The sequence below is a fragment of the Pleurodeles waltl genome, chromosome 4_1 (genome assembly GCF_031143425.1).
Source record: "Pleurodeles waltl isolate 20211129_DDA chromosome 4_1, aPleWal1.hap1.20221129, whole genome shotgun sequence".
Taxonomy (NCBI): domain Eukaryota; kingdom Metazoa; phylum Chordata; class Amphibia; order Caudata; family Salamandridae; genus Pleurodeles; species Pleurodeles waltl.
This window is the reverse complement of record NC_090442.1, coordinates 137,220,808-137,242,804: the sequence shown is the minus strand read 5'-3', so window position 1 is coordinate 137,242,804 and position 21,997 is coordinate 137,220,808. Positions and strand designations below refer to the sequence as shown.

Below are 21,997 nucleotides of genomic sequence, written 5' to 3'. Positions count from 1 at the left end.
CTTTCTTAGAAATGTCCCCATTTCAGAGATTTCCAAAGCTGCGATCTGGAGGTCTGTCCCTACTTTTACTAGACATTATTATCTAGATTCAGACTCCAGGGAAGATACTCACATAGGACAGACAGCATTGAGGAATCTTTTTGAGTAATTGTTGAGATTGTCTCTTGTCCGCTCTTTGAGGGATGGGCTTGCTGTTCTGTTCTTTGCTTATGACTATTGTCCCCTGGAAGAAAAGGAACGTTTCTTACCTAGTTCCCTTTCAGAGGTATCCGCATTAAAGTTGTAAGAAACCTTCTCTCCTCCCCAAAAATGAAATACCACAGTCCTCATTATGTTTTAATTCAGGTTCCCATATTGTTTCATAACATTGACCTGACCTAACTGTCATCTGTGAGGAATGATTGGATACTGAAGGTACTGTGAGGTTCCTAAAGGCACAGTGCTAGTTGTATTAGCTAAATGCATTCCTTGCAGCCTATTGGCTAATTTTGTCCTTAATTTCTAAAGATCTGTGAAAGATTTACTATGTCCATTTATACTTTATAGTGACCTATATAAAATTAAATGTTTCTTATTTCAAATGAAAATACATTTTGGACTTCTCAGCCTATTTATAGGCTGCAGTTGTTATGAGTGTAAATATTTTTTTTATATTAATGTATGTAAACATACATGTACTTTATAAGTGCTTGGTGGTTCCCACACGTGGACCTGATTATTCAGTGCTAATGACTTTGAAGAGGATACTCCTCTAAGAGAACTAGGATTACAGGTAAGCAACTTTTTCTTGTTAATACTAAATTTTAAATGGCAAGACGTCTTTAAAATAGACAGGTAGATTGATCTTTTGATGAAAGAATTTTGAATTGGTGCCTGTTTTGATTTCTTTAGCTAATTTACATTTTTTTATAATGAAGCTTACAGATAATGCTTTTCAGTTTACAATTATCAGTAAATTCCTACATCATGACACTTCTGGGTTTTGCACAAGTTAGGTTTGTTTTTGTTTTATTTTTCTTTTTGCCTTATAGTTTGCTGTTTGTCTCCAAGTTCTTTGAACACCATCCAATATCTCAGGAGGATGCTTCCTTAGGCGAGACCAGTTCAGTGAGTGGATTGAGTGTCCCCGAGCCTCCTGCTGATTCTGTTGGGTAAGATGGCCTTTTTAATTATGTTCTAAGAAAATGTGTTCAGTACCTCTTTTTTCAGTTCTCTATGTGCCACAGGTGAATGTTAGCAGCTTTTAGATTAAATGTAATTTGGATGCTTATTTTTTTGTTTAAAAAAAATCTGTTTTCCTGCTCATTCAAAAAGAGCAAGAGACAAAAGCGAAGGTTTCTGCAGTTGGTACTACCTAGCAGTTGTTATGGTGAGGAAAGATTCATATTATATAAAACAAGTACACGTTGCATATCTAAAATCTGACTTTCTGTCATCTTAAGTAAAAGTTAAAGCATATGAACACAAGGGTAGGATCTCTGAACTGATGTTATTCTTAATTTGAGGAGATTCACTAGCTTGGAGTATTATTTAAATCTAATTTTAGAAGTTTGGAAAGCCCTCCATGTCCTTCCATGTTTCTTTAATGTATATTCCTTATCCTTCAATTTAAACAACATTTGTTCGCGAGTATTGTATTTTTCCTATAATAGCATTCTTGAATTATCCTCATTGTCGAGTTGGGAGTCCCACTGTAACATCCCAATAGCAGTCCCATGTTAAACATAGCATAGAGGCTGGAACAGTGTCACTTGAATAACATAGTGCATAACTTCAAAGAATAATCAGACAGAAGACTACAACCTGAAAGGTCACTATCCTTCAGATTTCTACCCCACATCATATTTGGAGGGAGTCCCATTGATCTCCGTTAAGAAAACGTCAGATAAGTCATTCTCTTGCAATTTTTCATAATCTTAAGTCTTTGTTCTAAAACCTCCTTCAGGATGGGATGCCAGCTACCACTAAAAGATCCTTTTTTTAGATTTTGTAGTAAAGAGAGGTTATATTTAGATGACCTTCTCAAAGACTGTATTTTTGCCTCCAACTGTATCATAAGTAAAAAATTACAAGATATGCAACAAAATTTCCTCCAAAACCTTAAACGATTGAGAGGCAAGACTTATTTTTCGGCTTTAATATTGAAAAGGACAGCTGCCTCAGATGAAGATTTGGATTCTTCTTCAAGGACTTCAAAAAGAAATTCATATGAGGTCTCATGCTAAGGGAAAAAACATCTTTGAAACAGCTTCAGGTGAGACGGAACCATCTACCTCAAAATAGGCTGCTAAAAATTTAAAATAATGCTGCAGCTCTCCTGAGGTGACTCACTCAGTTAAGAAGATTTATGGTACCTACCAACAATACTTCCACTATAGTTTACATAAGCAAACAAGGAGATTGTAAAACATGCTGAAGAAAGCTCAGACTCTCAGTACATTTCAACACAAGATATATTTAATAGCAAGGCATCTACTAAGGCAGGGCACAAAGTAGGCTGATGTCCTGAGTCGCATTGTATGGATATTTCACAAATAGGAACTACATAAATTCCAGGTAGAGAAGGTGTTCAAAATTTAGGCCAAACCAAACATTGATCTTTTCACAGTAAACCTAAATTGCACATGTCAGTACTATGCAAGTAGGTGCATGCTACCTGGTTCAAGCTGACTTTCAGATCCAGCATCCAAACCCAGCATCTCTGCAGTTGCTTGCTTACCTTGTGAGCACTATGTATTTTCCATTCTAAACTTATTAAAAGGATGCAAAAGAATTTTGTCAAAGGCGATATTTCTTTCAGCAAATAGAACCTACTGTACTAAGTGGAAAAAAACAAGGTCAACAAACTATGTATGCACTGCCACATCAAAGTTAACCCTATTTGCTTAGTCTCACTTAAATGGGGCTGGGGCCAGGCAAAGTTCATGCAGCAGCTCTTTCCTGTTTCAGAAAGGAACACAACAAACCTTCACTATGTACTAATAGAGTAATTAAGTAATTCACAAAAGCACTTTTCAGGTCTTTTCCTCTGAGAAGGAGGCCTGTTTCCGTGACACATCACAAGACAATGATGAGAGAAGTGTGGCAGCAGAAAAAACATGTACAGAGGTATAGTCCAAATGAAAAGGGTGGGAGCCGGCTAAGGATTCATGGGCAACACGGAAAAATAGAGAAGCAAATAAAAGCTTATTTTAACTAGGCTGCACAGTATAATACTGTGGAGTCAGGCAGTTTGGAAGTGGAAAGAGGAAAAATTGTGATTTAAAGATGGTGTCAACAAAAAGGGGAAGGGAAAATGTACTGATGCACTTGTAGTGCATTTTAGCCATTCACCAGAACATCCTAACTGACAGTGTAAGGTATTGTTTTTGTTCAGGTTTATATCATGTCAGAAACATTGGGTCAGATTTTTTAGTATGGGTAATAATTAAATTGACTTTTGTCTGCAAGATACAGCTGGTGGGAGCATGTAACTATAGCAGCATACAATACAGTGAAACAGTCCACTGTGCAGCTGTGTTCTTTTAACTTGGTATATATTTACTCATTGTATATATTACAATTTTAGACCCAGGGAGATGCCATGTGCTCAGAATAAACCATTGTCTTTTCCTCTGCATTTTACTTGTTGTCTCGTTTTTGATAATATTTGAAACAATTGAGTGGGAAGATGGCCCAACAGACATCTGTGCTGTCATAGAATTTTGGGAAAGCTGCATTTGAGAATGTTAAGGTTAAAAGAATGCAATGATAAATCTCCCTCAGGGTATGTACATTGAGAGTCATAAGGACTGAGTTATCCCACCCCGGCATGGGATCCTGGGTCATTTCCCACAAAATATTTGTATTTGTAATATATTTATTTGTAATAAATAAAACAAACACGAGGTTTATTGCTTATTTGTTTTGTAAAACGTCACTAAGTTACAAAAGTGACACAAACACAATTTCACTAAAATTTTTTGAAGGAGAAGCAAGCCAATTTAGGCTGGAGTCCAGAAATTCTGAACAATTACTCTGCTACTTATGGGACTCCCACTGCAGTAGTATATCCCATCATGCGCTGTCAGTGGGTGTTGCTCCAGTAAATGTTTTCAGCTCCTGGCAAAGAGGATCCTCGAGCACGGAGTTTGGCCTTTTTTCTGCCTTTTTTTCCCCTTGAAACCCTTTCCAAACATTAGCTTTTTCTATTCAGTTGACTGAACTAGGATTTTTCATTTACTGTTTCCTGGCAGAAAATATTTTTTCTTCACACATGCAATCACTTTTTACACAGTGCTCTTGAGTAAAAAAAAAAAATGCCAAATTAACCACCTGTCTGTATTGTTTCTGTTCCTAAATTCAGTTGCCCATAAGATAGCACATAATGCAAGTAGATGTCCTGGTGGCCAGTGAAAGACCACAAAATCTGTATTGGTGACCTCCAGGGTGACCATGAGAGATATATAGAGCCTGCTTCAGGGAAGTCTGAGGAATGCAAACAATTTCTCCAATCAACCACGTAAATCTATTTGGTTCTGGTCATAGGGACTGCCCCATTTAATATTCTAGTTCAAATACATCTCTCTTTAACATCTGTGATTTTTTAAATCTTTATATCACCGGACCTTTGCTCCTGATTTTATTAATACCACTGATGGAATGCTTTCTGACTTCTGTTTCCACCAAGTCCGCACAGCCTAGTTTGTTCAAGAAGTAAAACTACCTGAGCAAGTGTCCTACTTCTCTGGCTATACTCCCCAATACTGCCCTGCAAAGTGAAATTACCATGCTGCAGATCCCACCTCAACTGTACGTCTAGAGAAAGAAAGAAAAAAGCTGATTCAGTGAGGAAGAGAAAACATGCATGACCTCAATGGCAAAAACAAATGATGCTAGAGCTGTTGCCCTGCTAGGCAAGGTTGGCAATTACAAAATGTCATCATCGTTACCGTGCTTCTCTGAAACACATGTACAAGGAGACAGAGAGGACTTTTAAGAGAATCTGAATGATGGTATTATGCTGGTTAACTATGTAATCAGTCCTGCTCCTGATTTGCCAGTTCTCATTGCCTATGGTTGCTGTGTGGTTTAATTTCTGGCTTCATATACTGGTCTCAAACTCGAGGACCAGCAAACCATATTAAACCTTCTTTTCTCCAGAACCTTATTGAGTTCGCTGGTCGATTAAGAAATGAGGCAAAGCAAATCAGAATTGAAAAGCTGCTAGGCTGTGGGCATGTAGAATAGGTCACAGAACGTGTTTAGTCAGTCGCATGGGGTCACAAAACAACCTTAATCATGAATATTAATTAGGCAAGTCACCCTGTAAGTAAGGCTGCCAGGGCAGGGAATGCAGCCCTCCATCCCTGCATTTGCTGTCTGGAAGAGGAATTATTATTATTTTTTTTTAAATCGGTCTGTGGCCTTAAAAGGCACACGTGCTTCTTTTACAAAAAAAAAATCAGTTTGGGAAGACATCCTTGGGTGGAAGCAGTCACTTCTGTGTGGCTAGTGCCACATGTACTCTGGACCACTGCATACTCCTCTCACCGGAAGGCTTCCTTCAAGATTCACAAAGGGGAATGTTCCCATTTGTGAATCAGTTACCACCTCATTTTGTAGATCGCTAATTCATCAGTAGTTTGCAACCAGTGTTGCAATCACAGACCATTGATATACTCCTTTCTAAATCACAGATAGGTGGGGAAGTTAATCTTTTACACTGCCTCCTACTTGTGATTCAGAAAGGATCACAAAAGTCCTTGACCCATGATCTCAAAAAATGCTGTGCCATACCAGTATGGATTTTAATGGTAAGAATATTACACAGAACATTTCACACATCTTACCAGCTATGAATTCCCGGGCAATCCACAAATATACGAATATAATTTGCTTTCTCAAGCCCACATTTTATGCAATTCACCATTCCGCCTTTACCCCAACTACAATAGTCTTTCCGAGGTCCAATACACTCTGTGGAGGGAAAAGGGATGGCTTCTCCTTAAACAAGCAGACTTGACAGTGCTGATAAAAAGGTATTTCATACTTGCCATATCTCTCTTAAGTGCATCCCTGGCAAGTATTTTTCCCCACGGCCCCTCCAGCAGTAGAAAGTCTCTGTCTGCTAGTTCCACCATCAGCCAGTGCCATCTCACAACTTCCTTCTTCTTTAGTTTCCCTTGAGATAGGGACTAATCCAGTTCATTTGAGCCCCCCCATCTCAGTGCCCAGACTATGAGGCAACCTTTAAACTTGGAGATACTTGAACCTTGATAGTTTACCTCCTTCCCCATCCCGTAACTCATCCCAGGATAACAGCGAACCATCTTGGAATAGTTGGACCCATTTATGGAAATCCGTGTCTCCCTGTGGGCAAATGCCAATTTATCCATGGCCCAATCCTGGGAACCTTGGGAATCTCAGATAGGTTCATGTCTATGGACATAGGTAAGTCTAAAATCCTTCCTGATGTGACAGCATATTTTTGCCAAATCTTGCAACACCTTGAGCCTCACCTTCTTATAGAGTTTGGGATCACAAAATTTGCATATGAAACAAGAGTCCCCACCCTAGACTTCTATTACAGTAGCCTTAAGCAGATTTCCTATCTTTCAGGTGTCTGGGCTAGTTAACATTTTACTATTTTTTTAATAGAAAAGCCCACGCATAATACTGAAAATCTGGAATTATCAGAACCCCTTTTTCTCTTTTCTGTTGCAGCTTTTTCCAAGCAATATGTGCCCCCTTTGAGGCCCAGATGAAACTATTTACATTACTCTGTAACTTATCTAGCCACTCCTTCTTAAGCATCAAAGGGATGGCATTGAAGATACACATAAATCTGGGTAGTATTTTAACCAACTTAACTCTACTTAGTATGGTAAGCGGTAGGTGTTTCCAACTCTTCATCAACCTGTACGACTCCCTCATAATTGTAAAATGTTTTACTTCTGGGAGTTCCTTAATATCCTGTGTAATATTTACACCCAGATACCTCAGTCCCTCTTATTTAACCCATTTTTCCACAGTATGTTCCAGACCATAACTTCTGTCTTAGCATTATTAATCGAATAATCTGCAACCTGTCCATACTCTGTGGTCTGCCTCTCCAATGCTAATAAAGTAATCCACAGATTTGATGGGTAAACCATGAAATTGTCTGCATATAGGGCAACCTTCTTTTGCCAACCATTACAGCTGAAGGGGAGAATAAACTTCTCCTTTCTAATTTTAAACACGAGTGGTTATATATACAAATTAAACAATAAGGGAGAGAATGGACACCCCTAACTCGTTCCCCCAGTTATCTTAAAGAGCAAAGTCAAACTCCTATTTACCAAAACTCTAGCACTGGGGTTTTGATTAATCATTTGTCACATCCTAACAAAATTCTCCCCCAAATTAAAAAGCTTAAGCATAGTTTTTAGGTATGTCCATTTCACTCTATTGAATACTCTTGTGCCATCCGACAATACCACAGCCAGAGGCGCCTTGTAAGTCGTTGCCAAATCACTGACCCAATCAGGCCATACGTCAACTCATGCAAGGCTGTCCCCTTAAGAAAACATTTTTGGTCACCATGCAGGAGACCACTGATCATGCCAGTCAACCTTTCAGATAAAATCTTTGCAAAAATGTTATAGTCACAACTTAGAAGCAAGATTGATCTGTAGAAGTCACAGCTCTTTGGACTTTTCCCTGGCTTCAAAATTAATGTGACTGTCGCCTTAGTCCAGGGTGAGGGTAAATTGATCCCTGCCTCAAAGATCTCCCCAAATAGCCTAGTTATGACCAACAGTATGCTGTTACCCAGCACCCTATATAACTCGAGATGGAGACCATCTGGGCCTGTTGCCTTGCCTGATTTGCTGGACCTAATTGCCTGTTCAATTTCAGACCGTTCAATGTAGCTGTTAGGAAAAAAAGTTCTGTTCATCAATTAAAGATCTTCATCATTAACCAAATTTCTCACCCTCTCGTCAGTGACCACTAGATCCTCTGATCAAAGATCTTCGAAAAACAGACAGAAAGCATTATTCATATCCCCACTACTCTTTGGAGGGCCCCAGGCTTGTTACATTTTAGTTCACTGGTAGAATTCCTAGCTAGATCTGATTTTATCTTCCAGGCTAATAGTTTACCACAATTTTCCCCGTACTCAGAGTGGGTTAATATGCTGGCTTCCCATCTTTTCCTAACTTTGCCTGCCACAACTCCTGACAACCTATGTTTTGTTGTTTGTAGTGCCTCCTTCAGCGATTTCATCTCGCCAAGGTTCTGCATCCATTGGGTCCATTTTAACCCCACTTCCCAAACTTTGGCTCCAACCCTTTAATCTCTTTATAATAGGCCTTTCTCTTGAAAGAAGCTAAGCTAGTAATTCTACCTCTTAAAAGCCTGAACGGAGTCCCATACCATGCCTACAGATAGCAAGCCTAAATTTATGCAGAAAAACTCCTTTGTTTCCAACCGAATCACCTTCAAGGCTTCCTCATCTAGCAGGAGTGTGCAGTCTAACGCCCATCTCCCCTGTTCGATCTTACTATCTGGTTTAAAGTCAAAACAGAATGCAGATTGGTCTGACAGATGGGCCCCTACATTTTGTATATCTTGAACCTACTTCTTTATATTATGATTGGCTAAAAAGTAGTCTCTTCTCAGCTGGTGTCCATATTTTTTGTTATCATAAGTGTACCCCTGCCTTTGTCCCTCCCTCTCTCTCCATACATCGCATAGCTGCAGCTGCTTCATCATGGTTTTTTATCAGGGATAAAATTTTCGCATTTTCTCCCGACTTACTTTTTACAGACCTTTCCAAAGCATTGTTCAAAGCTACCTGAAATCCCCCGCCAAAATGATAGGGTCAGGGAAATGCAGTAAAATCAAGGTCAATGGTTTTGTGTCATCAGTATTGGGACCATAATAGCCCCCAAGGGTATATGTTTGATCATACACTGTCCGCTTCGAGGTGACACTCTTTGATCAACAACTTCAAATGCTTCTTAATCAAAATAAAGACACCTTTCATTCCAACATTGAGTTTACAAACTATTTGTTGTACCCATTGCAGGCCTCGAAAAATCATAAAAAGTTTACTAGACCTGCAGGCCAAGTAACTTGAATAATCTACTCAACCTAACTGTAATGTACTTGACCCGGAAACAGGTCTCAAATTGTGTGATTCTAGGCAAATATTGTATTTTCCAGTCTCCTTTTTCTTCATTCTCACATATGGGTGCACCTTCAGATATGTGAGTTCAGCATTTCTGCTGTAAGAAAAAAAAAAAAAATATATCCTCCTAAACGTTTTCTCCATTGATAATATATCTAGCCCACAGATAGGGTACATATGAGCCATGCATGACTTGCTTCTTAGTTTACTAATAGCTTTGCCATCAGGACAGGAGTGTTTCTCAGTTTGTTAAAACGCTTACTTTTAATAAATATATTACTAAAGCATGATGTGGTAGCGCACTGTCATTTACAGATAGTAAATTTCCAAGGAATGTTCAAAAACCTTCCCACTAACTTGCAACTTTACTTATAAAACCATATAGTGTATTAACAATAATTTGTGAAAACTGGGTTTCACAAAACACTTATTATTTGCACATCACCAAGTAAAGTGTTCAGCCTTTTTTTCCATTCTATTAAAATATTTTTTAATAAATATTAAAAATAGGTCTGCACATGAGCCATTGGCTCCCTACGGGATGCCAACGGTGTGGATCCTGCTGCTTGTGTTCGTGCCCTCTTCCTTCTATTCTCTGGTAGCCACAGCCTTTTCACAGTTGTCACCACAGCCTGGAGAGTCTTAAGGGACTCTGTGTTCTCTTTCTGCAACTTTTCTAACAGTGCCATCCCTTCTCAACATCATGTTTAAGTCCTCCCACATCAACTTCACTTATGCGGTGAGTCTATCTTGCTTTTAAGTCCTGATCTTGATTCCTTGACAGTTGCCAACAGTTCCGGCAAAGACAATTCCTTTGTATTTTCACCACTGTCTCAACCCTACCCCAATCACAGACCTCCAGGGTATCTGCCTTTAGGAAGGCATACTTGTCCAATCTATTGTCTTCAGGCTGTTGGGTGTCCCACTTTTGAACCCTTGTCCCTTCATTGTCTAGGCAACGTCTGGCTTATGCTTTGCCCTAAAGCTGGTCTTTTGCGCTCTTTAGTAAAGGATGCCTCCAGAATTACCGGGACTGTCAGGGGCTGAGCAGGACTTTGACCACTCTGCAGCCATCTTGGCTGGCTCTAGGCGGCCCCAAGCCTCTTAAAGTCACAGGGTTTAAGCCAGTGAGTACCCCAAAGCTTACCAAACATTAAAACCCACTAGCAGTCATTTTATTTTGCTTATGAATATTTAGTATTCATGTAATAAGATAATACAGAAGTGAATATAATAGCGAATTTCCTCTCTTAAAAATTAGGCATTGAAACACACTGTTTCTGATGGATACAACTACCTGTGGATTCCTCCCCCTATGAATTCTCCCAAGCGCCAGCATCCAACGGAAAATCTTCTCCCCAGCTCTCCACGTCGGCGAGGACGTCACAATTGCACTCTTGACAAGGCTTAAATCCCGACTTCCTAGGAGGAGACATTGTAACCAGAAGAAACAAGACTGTAACCAGAAACAAGATGGAACACCTTCAACAGTAGCGAGAGCTAGGAGAAAACCGTTAGCATCGAAGGCATGGAAAAAAGGGAACTGACGTCAGCACACCGGCGAGGACCTCTTATTGGCGCGTGACGTCAGACGGAGTCGCGTGGAGCCGTGCAATTGTGACGTCCTCGTCGACGTGGGGGGCTGGGAAGAAGATTTTCTGTCGCATGCTGGCGCATGGGAGAATTCATAAGGTGAAGAATCCACATGTAGCTTATGTATCCACCAGAAAAAGCGTTACCAAGGGTAAGTAACTTGTTCGATTGTGTCTTCAATGTATACCTTGCAATTAGAGGCCTCTCATCAGAGGAAGCTTGCTGTGGATGTTGACTTCTTAATGCACCAGACTTCTGTGCAATTTACATTTCACTGTCAAAAACGGCCATCATCAATACAGTCACATCTGCAAGCACGGTTCGTGCGCATCACACTATGGGGGTTATTACAACTTTGGAGGAGGTGTTAATCCATCCCAAAAGTGACGGTAAAGTGACGGATATACCACCAGCCGTATTACGAGTTCCATAGGATATAATGGGCTCGTAATACAGCTGGTCGTATATCCGTCACTTTACCGTCACTTTTGGGACGGATTAACACCTCCTCCAAAGTTGTAATAACCCCCTATATGTCGAAATGACTCATAAAAAGATCAACTTTTCTTTTCTCATAGTAGTCTTAATATGGGCAGCAAATCAGCAAAAGCTACTATTGTCAGGTTCGGTAGTCTCAGCCATACTGAGTGCCCACAACATGAAAAGGGTTCTTCCTCTTCTAAAACATCATGATCATTTTGCCAGAACTAAGGCACTATCATTGGCTCGTAGAGACAGGCTCCTTCTACTTGATATGTGTAAAGTGGGTACTTACACTTCTCAACTACTAACTGGATGCATCTTCTCAAAGGATGCACTTTCTGACTTTTGGTCAGGCATATTCTTTCTCCTATTACCAGGTCTCTTAGTGCTATGGAATCCATTTTACAGCCAGCTAAGACGGACATTAGCCAGACCAAGGAAAGATTACATTCAAAGCGATTAAAATATTCATAGTTCTTGCTCTCTCGCCTTTAAAACAGGTACCCAGTTATTTTTCTCTGAAAACTTGTTGAGACGCTTGATAATGCATACATATACGCATGGGTATACGCAGTGGGGCTGACTGGCAAGAAAGGACACTTGTGTTTTCAACCTAAACCAGAAACAACAATCTTTTTGAGCATTCTTTCCATTTTAGCTTTATGTGCAAAAATGACAAATTGTGAGAGCAAGAACTAAAAGTACAAGAAACATTGTAAAAATCCCTGTTGACAATGTAGGTGATTTGTTAGACCTGTACACTGAAATCCAGAGCCACTTTTTTTTCTTTAATGTACTTTTTTGTTTTTTTGGCTTCACTATGAATAATTTTGCTTGATTTTTATTAGATGTTCTTGACATTCAAGTCTGAATTCACTTAATTATGTTCATTTTTGTTAAAAAAAAAATAGACTACTGTAGTATAATAAGCAAGCAAAAAACTGTGAACCTTTGTGAAATGTGATTGTTTTCATTTGCTTTTTTCAGACATTCTACTCTTTCTAGCATTTCCCCATCCAAATCCATTCCAATTCCTCAACCTTTTCGACCAGCAGATGAGGACCATCGGAATCAATTTGGCCAAAGAGACCGCTCGTCTTCAGCACCTAATGTACATATAAATACAATTGAGCCTGTTAATATTGATGTAAGTATCCATGAATATTTATTAGATATAATGACCAAGAGAATTTCTGGTTGGAAATGTTTGTCCATAAAACCTTGTGTTCCTATGGACAATCTGTGAAAAAATAATATTAATTATTGCCTATGAATGTTTCTTTGTGGCCAAATTAATGCCTGGTATGTGGTCTGTCACTGACATCATGCAAATAAAATAGGTATCCTTTCTGATAACATCAGTAAAAACTAATGTTTTGGCTAATGCCATGAACAGAAGTGACAAAGTAATTTTATTTCTTGTATAACTAGTCTAGATATGCTTGTTAAATTATAGTACAGTGGTATTCTTTAAGGCATCTGAAATTGTGAGGTACCATTCCCAGTACTAGTATGTTGTCATGAAAAACAAAAACATTTATAGGTATTTGCTGTTAACTTTGATGTCTATACCCACCTCTTCATTCGCTGTCAGTAGATCACTACTTGAAGTGTTTACTCGTGCTCTCCAGCAGGTAGGAGGTAAAAGCTGAGGCAGGACCTCCTGAAATCATTAAGCAGTTTGTGGTCCAGCAGATGGCCTTTATTACTATGTTAATTATTTAGATCACTTACAATGATATACATTGCAAAAACGAATTACAATATGTACATTCAGCTCCATCATATTACAAAGGCTACACAAAAACATTACTGACAGCTTTAAATAAAGATTACAATTAGTTAGGAAAGACATGTATAGTGAGTTACACCTATACTCTGTCTTTTTATCAGCCTTGGGTCAAAATTATACAAAAAAGAAGGTAACGAAATGGTGATTAAAAGCTTAATTATGCTTAACCTAAATGGTATGGTAGAGTTTGTATAAACTCTGATTCTTTACAGTGGGCAGGAAGGATCACAAATACTAAGATCACTGTAGATATGTAGAATGAAAATAATACAGTTCTAATATATGTTCATTAGTCTCAGTTAACAGTAGTATAGACAACACAATCTGCTTTCTTGTTCAATATTGTACCATCTCACTTCCACCTGCAGAAGGCTGAGAAAATAGATTTTCACTTTAGTTCTTGTAATGGATTATGAACATGACAATCTCAAAAAGTCATAAAAGCAATTGGTGTATATGTCTATATATTTTTAATAACTAAATTTTTCCAAATCATTGAAGAAGGACTAGTGCTTAACCGACTTTATAATAATTAGATTTTTTTTCCTTTACTAACAGACAATGGCTTTCCAATAACTAACATAAAATATGTTGAAAATGTGTTACTTGGGGGACCAGGCAGTTCTAATTGCCTTTTTTGTAAGCTTTGGCTTTTAATGAATTTAAGTATGTCATGGTACACAAAGCAACATACCAAATGTTCTGAGTACAGGCCAGTGCTAACAAAGCTGTTAAATCCATTTCTGTCTGATCCAACACTGGGGTGCTGAACAACTTCCAAAACATTGAACGGTTTCAGTATCTCCATTTATGTTCAACTTAATGGCAGGCCCATTTGAACAGTAAAGCAAGAGAGGTTCAATCTTTGCTTTCAAAGCTGTTTTTGTTTACCTCGTTGCTTGACAACATAAGAGTTGAAATGCTTCAGGTCTTTTGTCAATGTGAATGGCCATTTTCTGTTTAATTTTTAAGGGGCGAACACCAATTCAGAGAATTGTCAATCAGTACTGCAAAGTATATGTAGGATTTTACATGTTCTGTCTTACTCCACCCATGTATTTTCCATTTTTTAAGTGCTTGCCTGTATAAGGATATGATCGTAGCTTTGGCCATATTAAGAATCTAAAATGTTCTCTTATTATACTGGTCGAGAACAAAAAAGTAAACATTTCAAACTTGTTGTAGCTAATCAAATTAACCCATTTACATATGATTTACTTTGAAATGAGTCTACGCCTAACTTCAGGGATGAACTATTGAAAGTCTCGGCTAAATCAGCCACTCTTCCAGAGTGAACAGGATAGGGGCCAAAAGACAGCCCCTAATAATATTGTATGCAACCCCTTACCTTTCACTTATATGTTTCATTATTTCAGTAATCGATTCCTTTTGAAGTGGTTGAAGACAAAGCTGACATCAGTATAGGTGTAAAGAGTCAAAGCCCGTTAAAGCATTGTTCATTAATAATGGAAGGGCCACTAAACTGTCAGTTTACTGACTGATCTGCTACCAAGCCTATAAATTGTTTAGGAATACCTTTAGAAAAAAATCTAATCTGTATCTAATAGTGCAATTATTCGGTTACCTTTGGGTTGACTAACTGGATCCTTTTTTTATATTGGCTGAACAATTGAGCCTCGCCACAAATCTGGAGCTATAGTACGCTCAGTGATTTTAACAAAGTATGTGAACACTATTTTACTCTACGGCAGAGACTCAATTTTCACAATATCAATAGCTAAGTTAATTGGGCCTGGTGACCTGGAGGGCCTTACTTATTTTGTTTCTGCTAGTCTTCCAGCCACAGATTCCTCACCTTTTGCACATTCCCAAAGCATCGGTCTGGATACACAAACTTTTTCTTAGTTCCTCTGTTCAGCCAGTTGGTGGCACTGTACTGCTCTGCACTAATGCTGTTCCGCTGCAGAAGTGACATGTGGGGCCTGTAAAGGCGCCAGTCCTGCACTCTGACATCAGTTTCTTTCTTTATTCACCTATTAACCAGACTTTTCCAGTTTGGTAGACACCTGAGTTATGAGTGAAGAGATAGATTGCAACAAATATTCCCAAATATCTATACTAGATATATTACAGGAATTATGTGCATGGTAGAAAGACTCAAAATCTCCTGCCTACTCCATTGTTTATCCCTTTCCAATAATGTGCTAATGTTTCATTTAGTATAGAAAGGTGTTACATTTTTGCATGTTTGTCAAACAGTAGTCTTTCATCTATATAGCTAATGAGTGGCAGATTAATGAAAAATATGTAGAGATTGAAGTCTGCTTTCGGCTCTTAATCTGACGAGAGATATAAACATGTTTGGAGTATTCGACTTCCACTCCATCGTAGTCGGCCTGAAATCGCCCCTAGGTCCCAGTCTAGCATGACCATAGACTGTCACCTGGCTGCCCCCATCTGACTCCGCCTCTTGTAGTCTGACAGCAAACAACATGAAGAGTCTGGACCCACCCAACACCCCTCAGAGAAAGGAAACTGCTGCATGTTTGTCCCCCTAGTTCCTAAGGAGGGCCCTGATGTGGATTTCCTTACGGCACAGGTAGACTCACTCACTGAATGGTGGCACCAGGATGGACCCTGTCACCTGTAGCCCCATGGGACTCATACCCCCCCCCCCCACCCGGTTCCTGGGCTAGCAGCCAAAGGAGACATCTGTAAGAACTGCGGCACTCCACTTGACCTCATACTCCTCCTGCTGACTGCGCCGACCCTTGGGACACAAATCAGGGCTATAAGTCCCACTGGATGCTCTCTCCCCCCCCCAATCCAAGGTTCAGCTCTCCTCTATCTTGGCTTTCTGGGTGGCCAAGCGATTATAATCTACCTCTCTTCCAGGCTTTGCTCTAGAACAACATCCGTGGGGTTACTGCCCTCCTCAACCCCCCCGATAATGTGGTTGCACCTGGGACTTGAATCCTATGCCACTACTTGAACCACTCCATTGGAGCGCACATCTGCACCTGCCCGGACTGCTAACTTGTTCACTGCTGCTGCAGGGGTGTGGCTCCCCCTCTTTTCACCCAGCGATGAACCACCAGGCCACCTTCACCCAAACACTCATCTCACAACAATGCACCATGACCTCTCCACAGATGCCACTGGACTCCAGCCCTGCGGAAACCTCTATGTGCCCTGCAACAGGGTACCACGATGGAGTGCATACTACAGGAGATCACCAAAGTTGGTCGCCGGCTAGAAAGCATGGACTCCAAAATCTCAGACCTTGCCGTGGAATCTAGATCCATCCAAACGGATATTGCTATTTTCCAGGGTAGGATGACGATGACAAGAATGGAACACCACCTTGCAACTGTGGAGGGCAGGCTCGATGCCATCCCGGACAGAGACCAGGAACTGTAGTACCTCCAAAACAAGCTCACTGATCAAGAGGACAGAAGCCATAGAGACATTGTCCTCTTCTTCGGATTCCCGTAACGTGCAGAGGGCACAGACACCAGGTCCTTCCTCTGGGACATCCTTCCCACCCTCACTCGCCTTGAATTCTCCCCCCCCCCTCTGGAGTTTCAGCGGGCTCACAGGATGGGTCCCCCACGTAAAGACACATGGGGATGGGTTGGCTCCATGATCACTTGCTTCCATTAGCACAAAGTGAAGGGAACTTCTGACCGCTGCCCCCATCCTTGGCCCATACGACTTCGAGGGGCACAACATCGGCATCACTGCCGACTTCTCACATGAAACCAATGAGAAGAGAAAAACTTTCTTGCTGTTTGCCCCAACTGTGAAAACTGGACATCAAATTCGAACTGTTAGTACCTGCCCGTGTGTGGGTTACGTAAGTTGACAGATCCAGAGACTTCTTAGATCTGGATGCCCTGTGTCTATTCCTGGACAGCGTACTTGACCAACTGATGGAACATGCCCCCCTGGAAACACCGAAGGCCACTCCTTCTCTGGACACATCCTCACTCCCTGTCACCTTTGGCAGCCGCTGGAGCTCTTGCGAGAAACAAAAATGTGGCAGGATTGTAGAGCAACCTCCCCAACCCCCAGATTGTAGGATGGCAGGGATATGGCTCTCCAGGCGGTGGTGGCCCTCACCAAGTATCAGGGCAGAGACAAATCTAGGTCCTGCTTAATCCCCTCCACACCGCCCCTCAGGGCAGGAACGAGACCGGACTTTTATCCCTGGGCACTGTCCTCTCGCAACGGCTGGCGGCTACAGAGTCTCCCAGCACCTACATGACAAACGAACAAGTACACTCTCTGCACCTGCACTGTTGATGCCAATGCTGTTAATTAACTAAGTTCTCTTCTCCCCTATTTAGGGGTAGCTATTGACTACCCTGCCTTTGAGCGATGTTGTAGCAAGTGATTGACTTTTTATGTACCTTTATATTGATGCAGGGATTGACACCCCGCTTCGCTCTACCTTATTATAGTTTTCATCGCCCCGCACAGGGTCGATTGTTTCAGTAGGCTGCCATATGTTCTATTTCTAAGCATCCTGGCTGTACAGTTACATATAGTTCTGTGCAAGAATATCTCTGTATTGTTCGGATGCCTGTTGCCTGGTAATGTCTAGAGTTATCACGACCATACCGTACTTGGTGCCGGGCGATCTAGTATGTCACTGTTATGTTATCTTGTGATGCCTACCACACTGATTGACTTGTCAAAGTGTCACCATTTCCACAACCCTGTCATACTGCGACAGGTGAGCACCACTGACCTCACACATGAAAGAACCACACAGTGTTACAAACTAAAGGTACTTTATTATGTTAACACAAATACCAAAATACTGAATAGGCAATTCCCCAACTGAAGGTAAGTAAACACACTATTATATACACATTAGCAATTTGTAAAGAATGTAGAAAGCAGTAAGCATTGGCAAAAGTATAGGTAAACACTGAGGGCCCTAGGGGGAGGGCCAAACCATATACTAAAAAAGTTGAATGTGACAGACAGTGCCCCACCCAATGAAGTGGAATCAGTAGAAGGGAGCTGTAGGAAATAGTAACCCCAAGAGGTGAGTACCAGAGTGACTGCCAACGATCAGCAGAGGTAAGTACCTGGCTGTCCCCCACAACCATTAGGAGGATTATGGAAAAGGACTATGCAAAACCCAACCAACACTGGAGGAACCCAAAGGGGGATCCTGACAGAAGAGGACCTATAATGGGAGGGGACCAAGTCCAGTTCGTGTTGGACTGTCTGGTTGTAACACTACCCACCAGTCTGTGGATGCAAGACCAGGTCAACGGTAAACGAAGAAGGCCAGCAGTGCAGCACCGGAGATGAAGAGGAGTCCCAGGAGTGATGCAAGTGGTGTCCCATGTCGGCGGTCAAGATGAAGTCGGTTAGTGGTGCTGGATAACCACCAACAAGCCTTGGCAAATGCAAGAGTCAGAGAAGAAGTTTTGCAAGGCTGAAGAGGACCAGCAAGGCCCTGGGGACTCGACCAAAGGAGGGAAGTCCGTAGTGACCCTCAGCAGCTGGGAGAGTCCCAAGAAGAGGAGGCAGCACCCAGAGCAACCCACTGGCAGCAGGCACAAGAGTCTCGGTGAGGCCCACTCAGCACACATGAAGAGGAGTCCCACGTCACTGGAGCAGCAGGCAGGAGACTGTGCTTTGCAGGAAGGGGTGCTGGGGTCCAGGGCTGCACAGAGCCTGAAGATCCCGTGGAGGAGAAGCAAACAAGCCTTGGTAGCTGCAAGAGTCGCGTTGCACAGGGGTACTGTCCTGCAAAGGCTTACCGTCTCCCAAGTTGGACAGCTGGTAGAGAGGACCACTCCAGACCACCCCAGACCCCCACCTGTGATGCAGGATCCACGCAGTTCTGGAGGAGAGCAGATCCACGCAGCCAGTCGTCCTTGCAGTTGTTGCCTGCAGTGACTTTTTCACTCCAAAGCAGGTTCTTTCTTACTTCTTGTGCAGAATGAAGACTCGCCGCCCTCAGAGGATGCACAGCTGGGGAAACGATGTTGTAGAGCTGAGTTGTCGCTGAAGTTGCAGATTGTCGGTTCCGGAAGGGTCTAGTTGCAGTCCCAGTGGCAAGAAGATTAAGTAAATAATGGAGAGGCATCTTGCATGTCGAATCTGAGGACCCACCCAAGAGGGAGACCCGAAATAGCCCAGGAAGGGGGGCGTGACGTCATTTACCTGACCTGACCACTCAGATGCTCCCAGGGGCCTCTGCCAACCTTGAATTCAAGATGACAGAATCAAGTGGTCATCTGGAGGAGCTCTGGGCACCACCTCTTTTCTTTGTCCAGTTTCGCGCCAGAGCAGGGACTGGGGGTCCCTGGACTGGTGCAACTGGTTTATGCAAGGAGGACACTAAATGTGCCCTTTAAAGCATACCAGTGGCTACACCTCCCAATACATCTACACCTATTTCCAGGGGAAATGGTATGACCTCCCTCTCCCACAGGAGGAAATCCTTTGTTTTGCCTTACTCTGTCTGAGAAGCAGGAGGGCAGAAACCTGTCGGAGGGGCGTCAGTAGCACAGGCTGCCCGAAAAACCCGAGACGACAGATAGGGGCAATGCTGGGGGTCCTCTGAGGAACCCTACAGGGCATGGAATCATACAACCAATACTGGCAACAGTATTGGAGTATGATTCCGACATGTTTGATACCAAACATGCCCATATTCGGAGTTACCATTAGTTGTCCGGTACATGGGTAAAATGGTTTCCTGCACTTCCAAAGTCCAGTGTAATGAAGATGGAGTTCGCAGAGGCACCTCTGGTCATGCAGGGGTGCCCTCACACATAGGTACCTGCACCCTGCCCTCTGGGTAGGAGGGCCTACCATAGGGGTGACTTACAGTGACCTGGTGCAGTGACCTGTAGTGGAAGGGTGCATGCACCTTTTCCCGCAGACCTGCAGACTCATTTTTCATAGGATCCCATGGGTGGCATAATACATGCTGCAGCCCAGTGGGGAACTCCGGAGGCCCCAATGCCCTGGGTACCTAAGTACCATATACTAGGGACTTGTATGGGGGCACCAGTATGCCAATTGTGGGGTGTGCAAAGTCCTAGGCAACCAAATTTAGAGGGAAATAGCACAATCACTGGGGTCCTGGTTAGCAGGATCCCAGTGAAAACAGTCAAAGCATACTGACTGACAAAAGTAGGGGTAAACATGCCAAAAAGAGGGTACTTTCCTACACTTTTCTTTCCTGTTTTTATTTTTCCCTGTATCACCCATTAAAACAGACTTATTAGTTTTTTACTGCGACCGAAGGGATCCTGCCCATCTGCTCCAACCTACCCTGATTCCGCTTCTTCCTCCTCTCCTCTGTCTCTCCCTCCGTTCCACAGCACCCAGACCCACCCTTTCATTTTCATTCTCATCTCCAATTTTCATCTTTATTTTCACTTTCATCTTAAAACCCATGACATGTCCCTGGTGCTCAACCCCACCACCACTCAGATGCCTACCCTGGATTCCACGGCCTCCTCATCCCTGTGTACCATCTCCTGGAATATTAATGGCCTAACAAACTACTTCATATGGAAGAAAGAACTATACTACCTGTAATCTAAACGTGTGAGACCCATCTCTCCCACCCGGAATCCTAGAAACTGTGTTGACTGGGTGGGATGGGTACCACATAACAGCTGCCCGACGGCATAATCTGTGGCACCCAAGCCATGTAGATAATGCAGTGTTGCCATCCTTCTACGTAGATCCCTACCACTCACTGTCCTTACGACCTGGTCTGACCCGAATGGTCGTTTCATTCTTGCCAAACTTAACCTTGGTGAATGCATACTGTGCTTCGGCTCAATATGAGCTCCTACGGGCCCCAAACATCTCTTTTTTCTCCAACTTAACCGTCTCCTGATGGAGATTGGAGCCTTCCACTACCTCCTGGGTGGAGATTGGAATCTGGCCTGGGACGCAGTGCTTGACCACACCGGTCCTCTAGACCTTAGCAACAATGCTAACAGGGCTATCCTAGGAAACATATTATCGGTTCATAGTCTGGTGGATCACTGACCTCTTTCCTACCCAGAAGACCTGCAATATACCGTCCTGTCACTGGTCAACTGCACTCAATCTCGGTTAGACTATTTTCTGATCTTCCAGGGAATCCCAAATTCTGGAGGCTGCGCTTTCAGACCACGCCTCTGTCCTACTTGCTCTGGACCTGGAACTTACCTCCGGGACACAAACCATAGCCTCCGAATGTTGCACCATATGCCCCTAGGTGAAATCCAACTACGCTCGCATGTCTCCACCTACCTAGATAACAACAAGGGGTCAATTTCTTCCCAGAGGGTGCTGTGGGCAGTTGCTAAGGCGAACATTCGTGGACAACTCATGAGGGATGCAGCCATCACCAGCACCCAGAGGCTATCCCAACAGAAAGAATTGGAGGACGTGATAGTGACTCTTCATCGTTGCTACACTGCGGACCCCTCCCCCTCAGTCTGCCGTAGTCTAGAACAGGTCAACATGAACCTAAACACCCTGTATACCTCCAAGGCAGAATATGCCCTCCAATGACTTTAGCGCCGTCATTACAAGCAGGTGGAGAAGGCAAGCCACCTCTTGGCAGCCCAATTACAACAATCCGGTCGGCGGACAACCATATCCTTATCCACCCACAAGACATAGGTGGTTAGGCAAAGGTGGCGGTGAAGACCGCCACAATATGACTGTGACAGGTTGGCCTCTGCCAACCCCTCACATCTCTACTCATATCGGCAGGGCGGTCGGAGCGGCTGGGCCTGAGATGAGCACCTCCATGATCTAGCAGTCCATGGAAGACCGCCAGCTGTATGAGGAGTCGCCTTTCCACCACTGTTTCTGCGGCAGTAGCACTGCCACAAAAACCCTGGCTGAAAGGCTACCGGTGACAGGAAATTTCTTCCCTGTCACCGGTAGACCACTCTCCCACCGTCACCCCTCCAGCAAACACTAAACCCCCCTCCAGACACATTCCCCCTTCCTCCACTCTCACCCCA

At 42.6% G+C, this 21,997-nt stretch overlaps 1 protein-coding gene across 2 annotated transcripts in view; it reads left to right on the top strand.

Moving 5' to 3' along the window:
• BRAF (B-Raf proto-oncogene, serine/threonine kinase) overlaps positions 1-21,997 on the top strand; it is a 603,403-nt gene that overhangs the window by 169,837 nt on the left and 411,569 nt on the right. For both annotated transcript variants that reach the window (XM_069227907.1, XM_069227906.1), the window contains exons 7-8: positions 1,032-1,151; positions 12,221-12,380. In XM_069227907.1, coding sequence (XP_069084008.1) covers positions 1,032-1,151; positions 12,221-12,380 — 280 coding nt within the window. The remainder of the gene's footprint in view (positions 1-1,031; positions 1,152-12,220; positions 12,381-21,997) is intronic.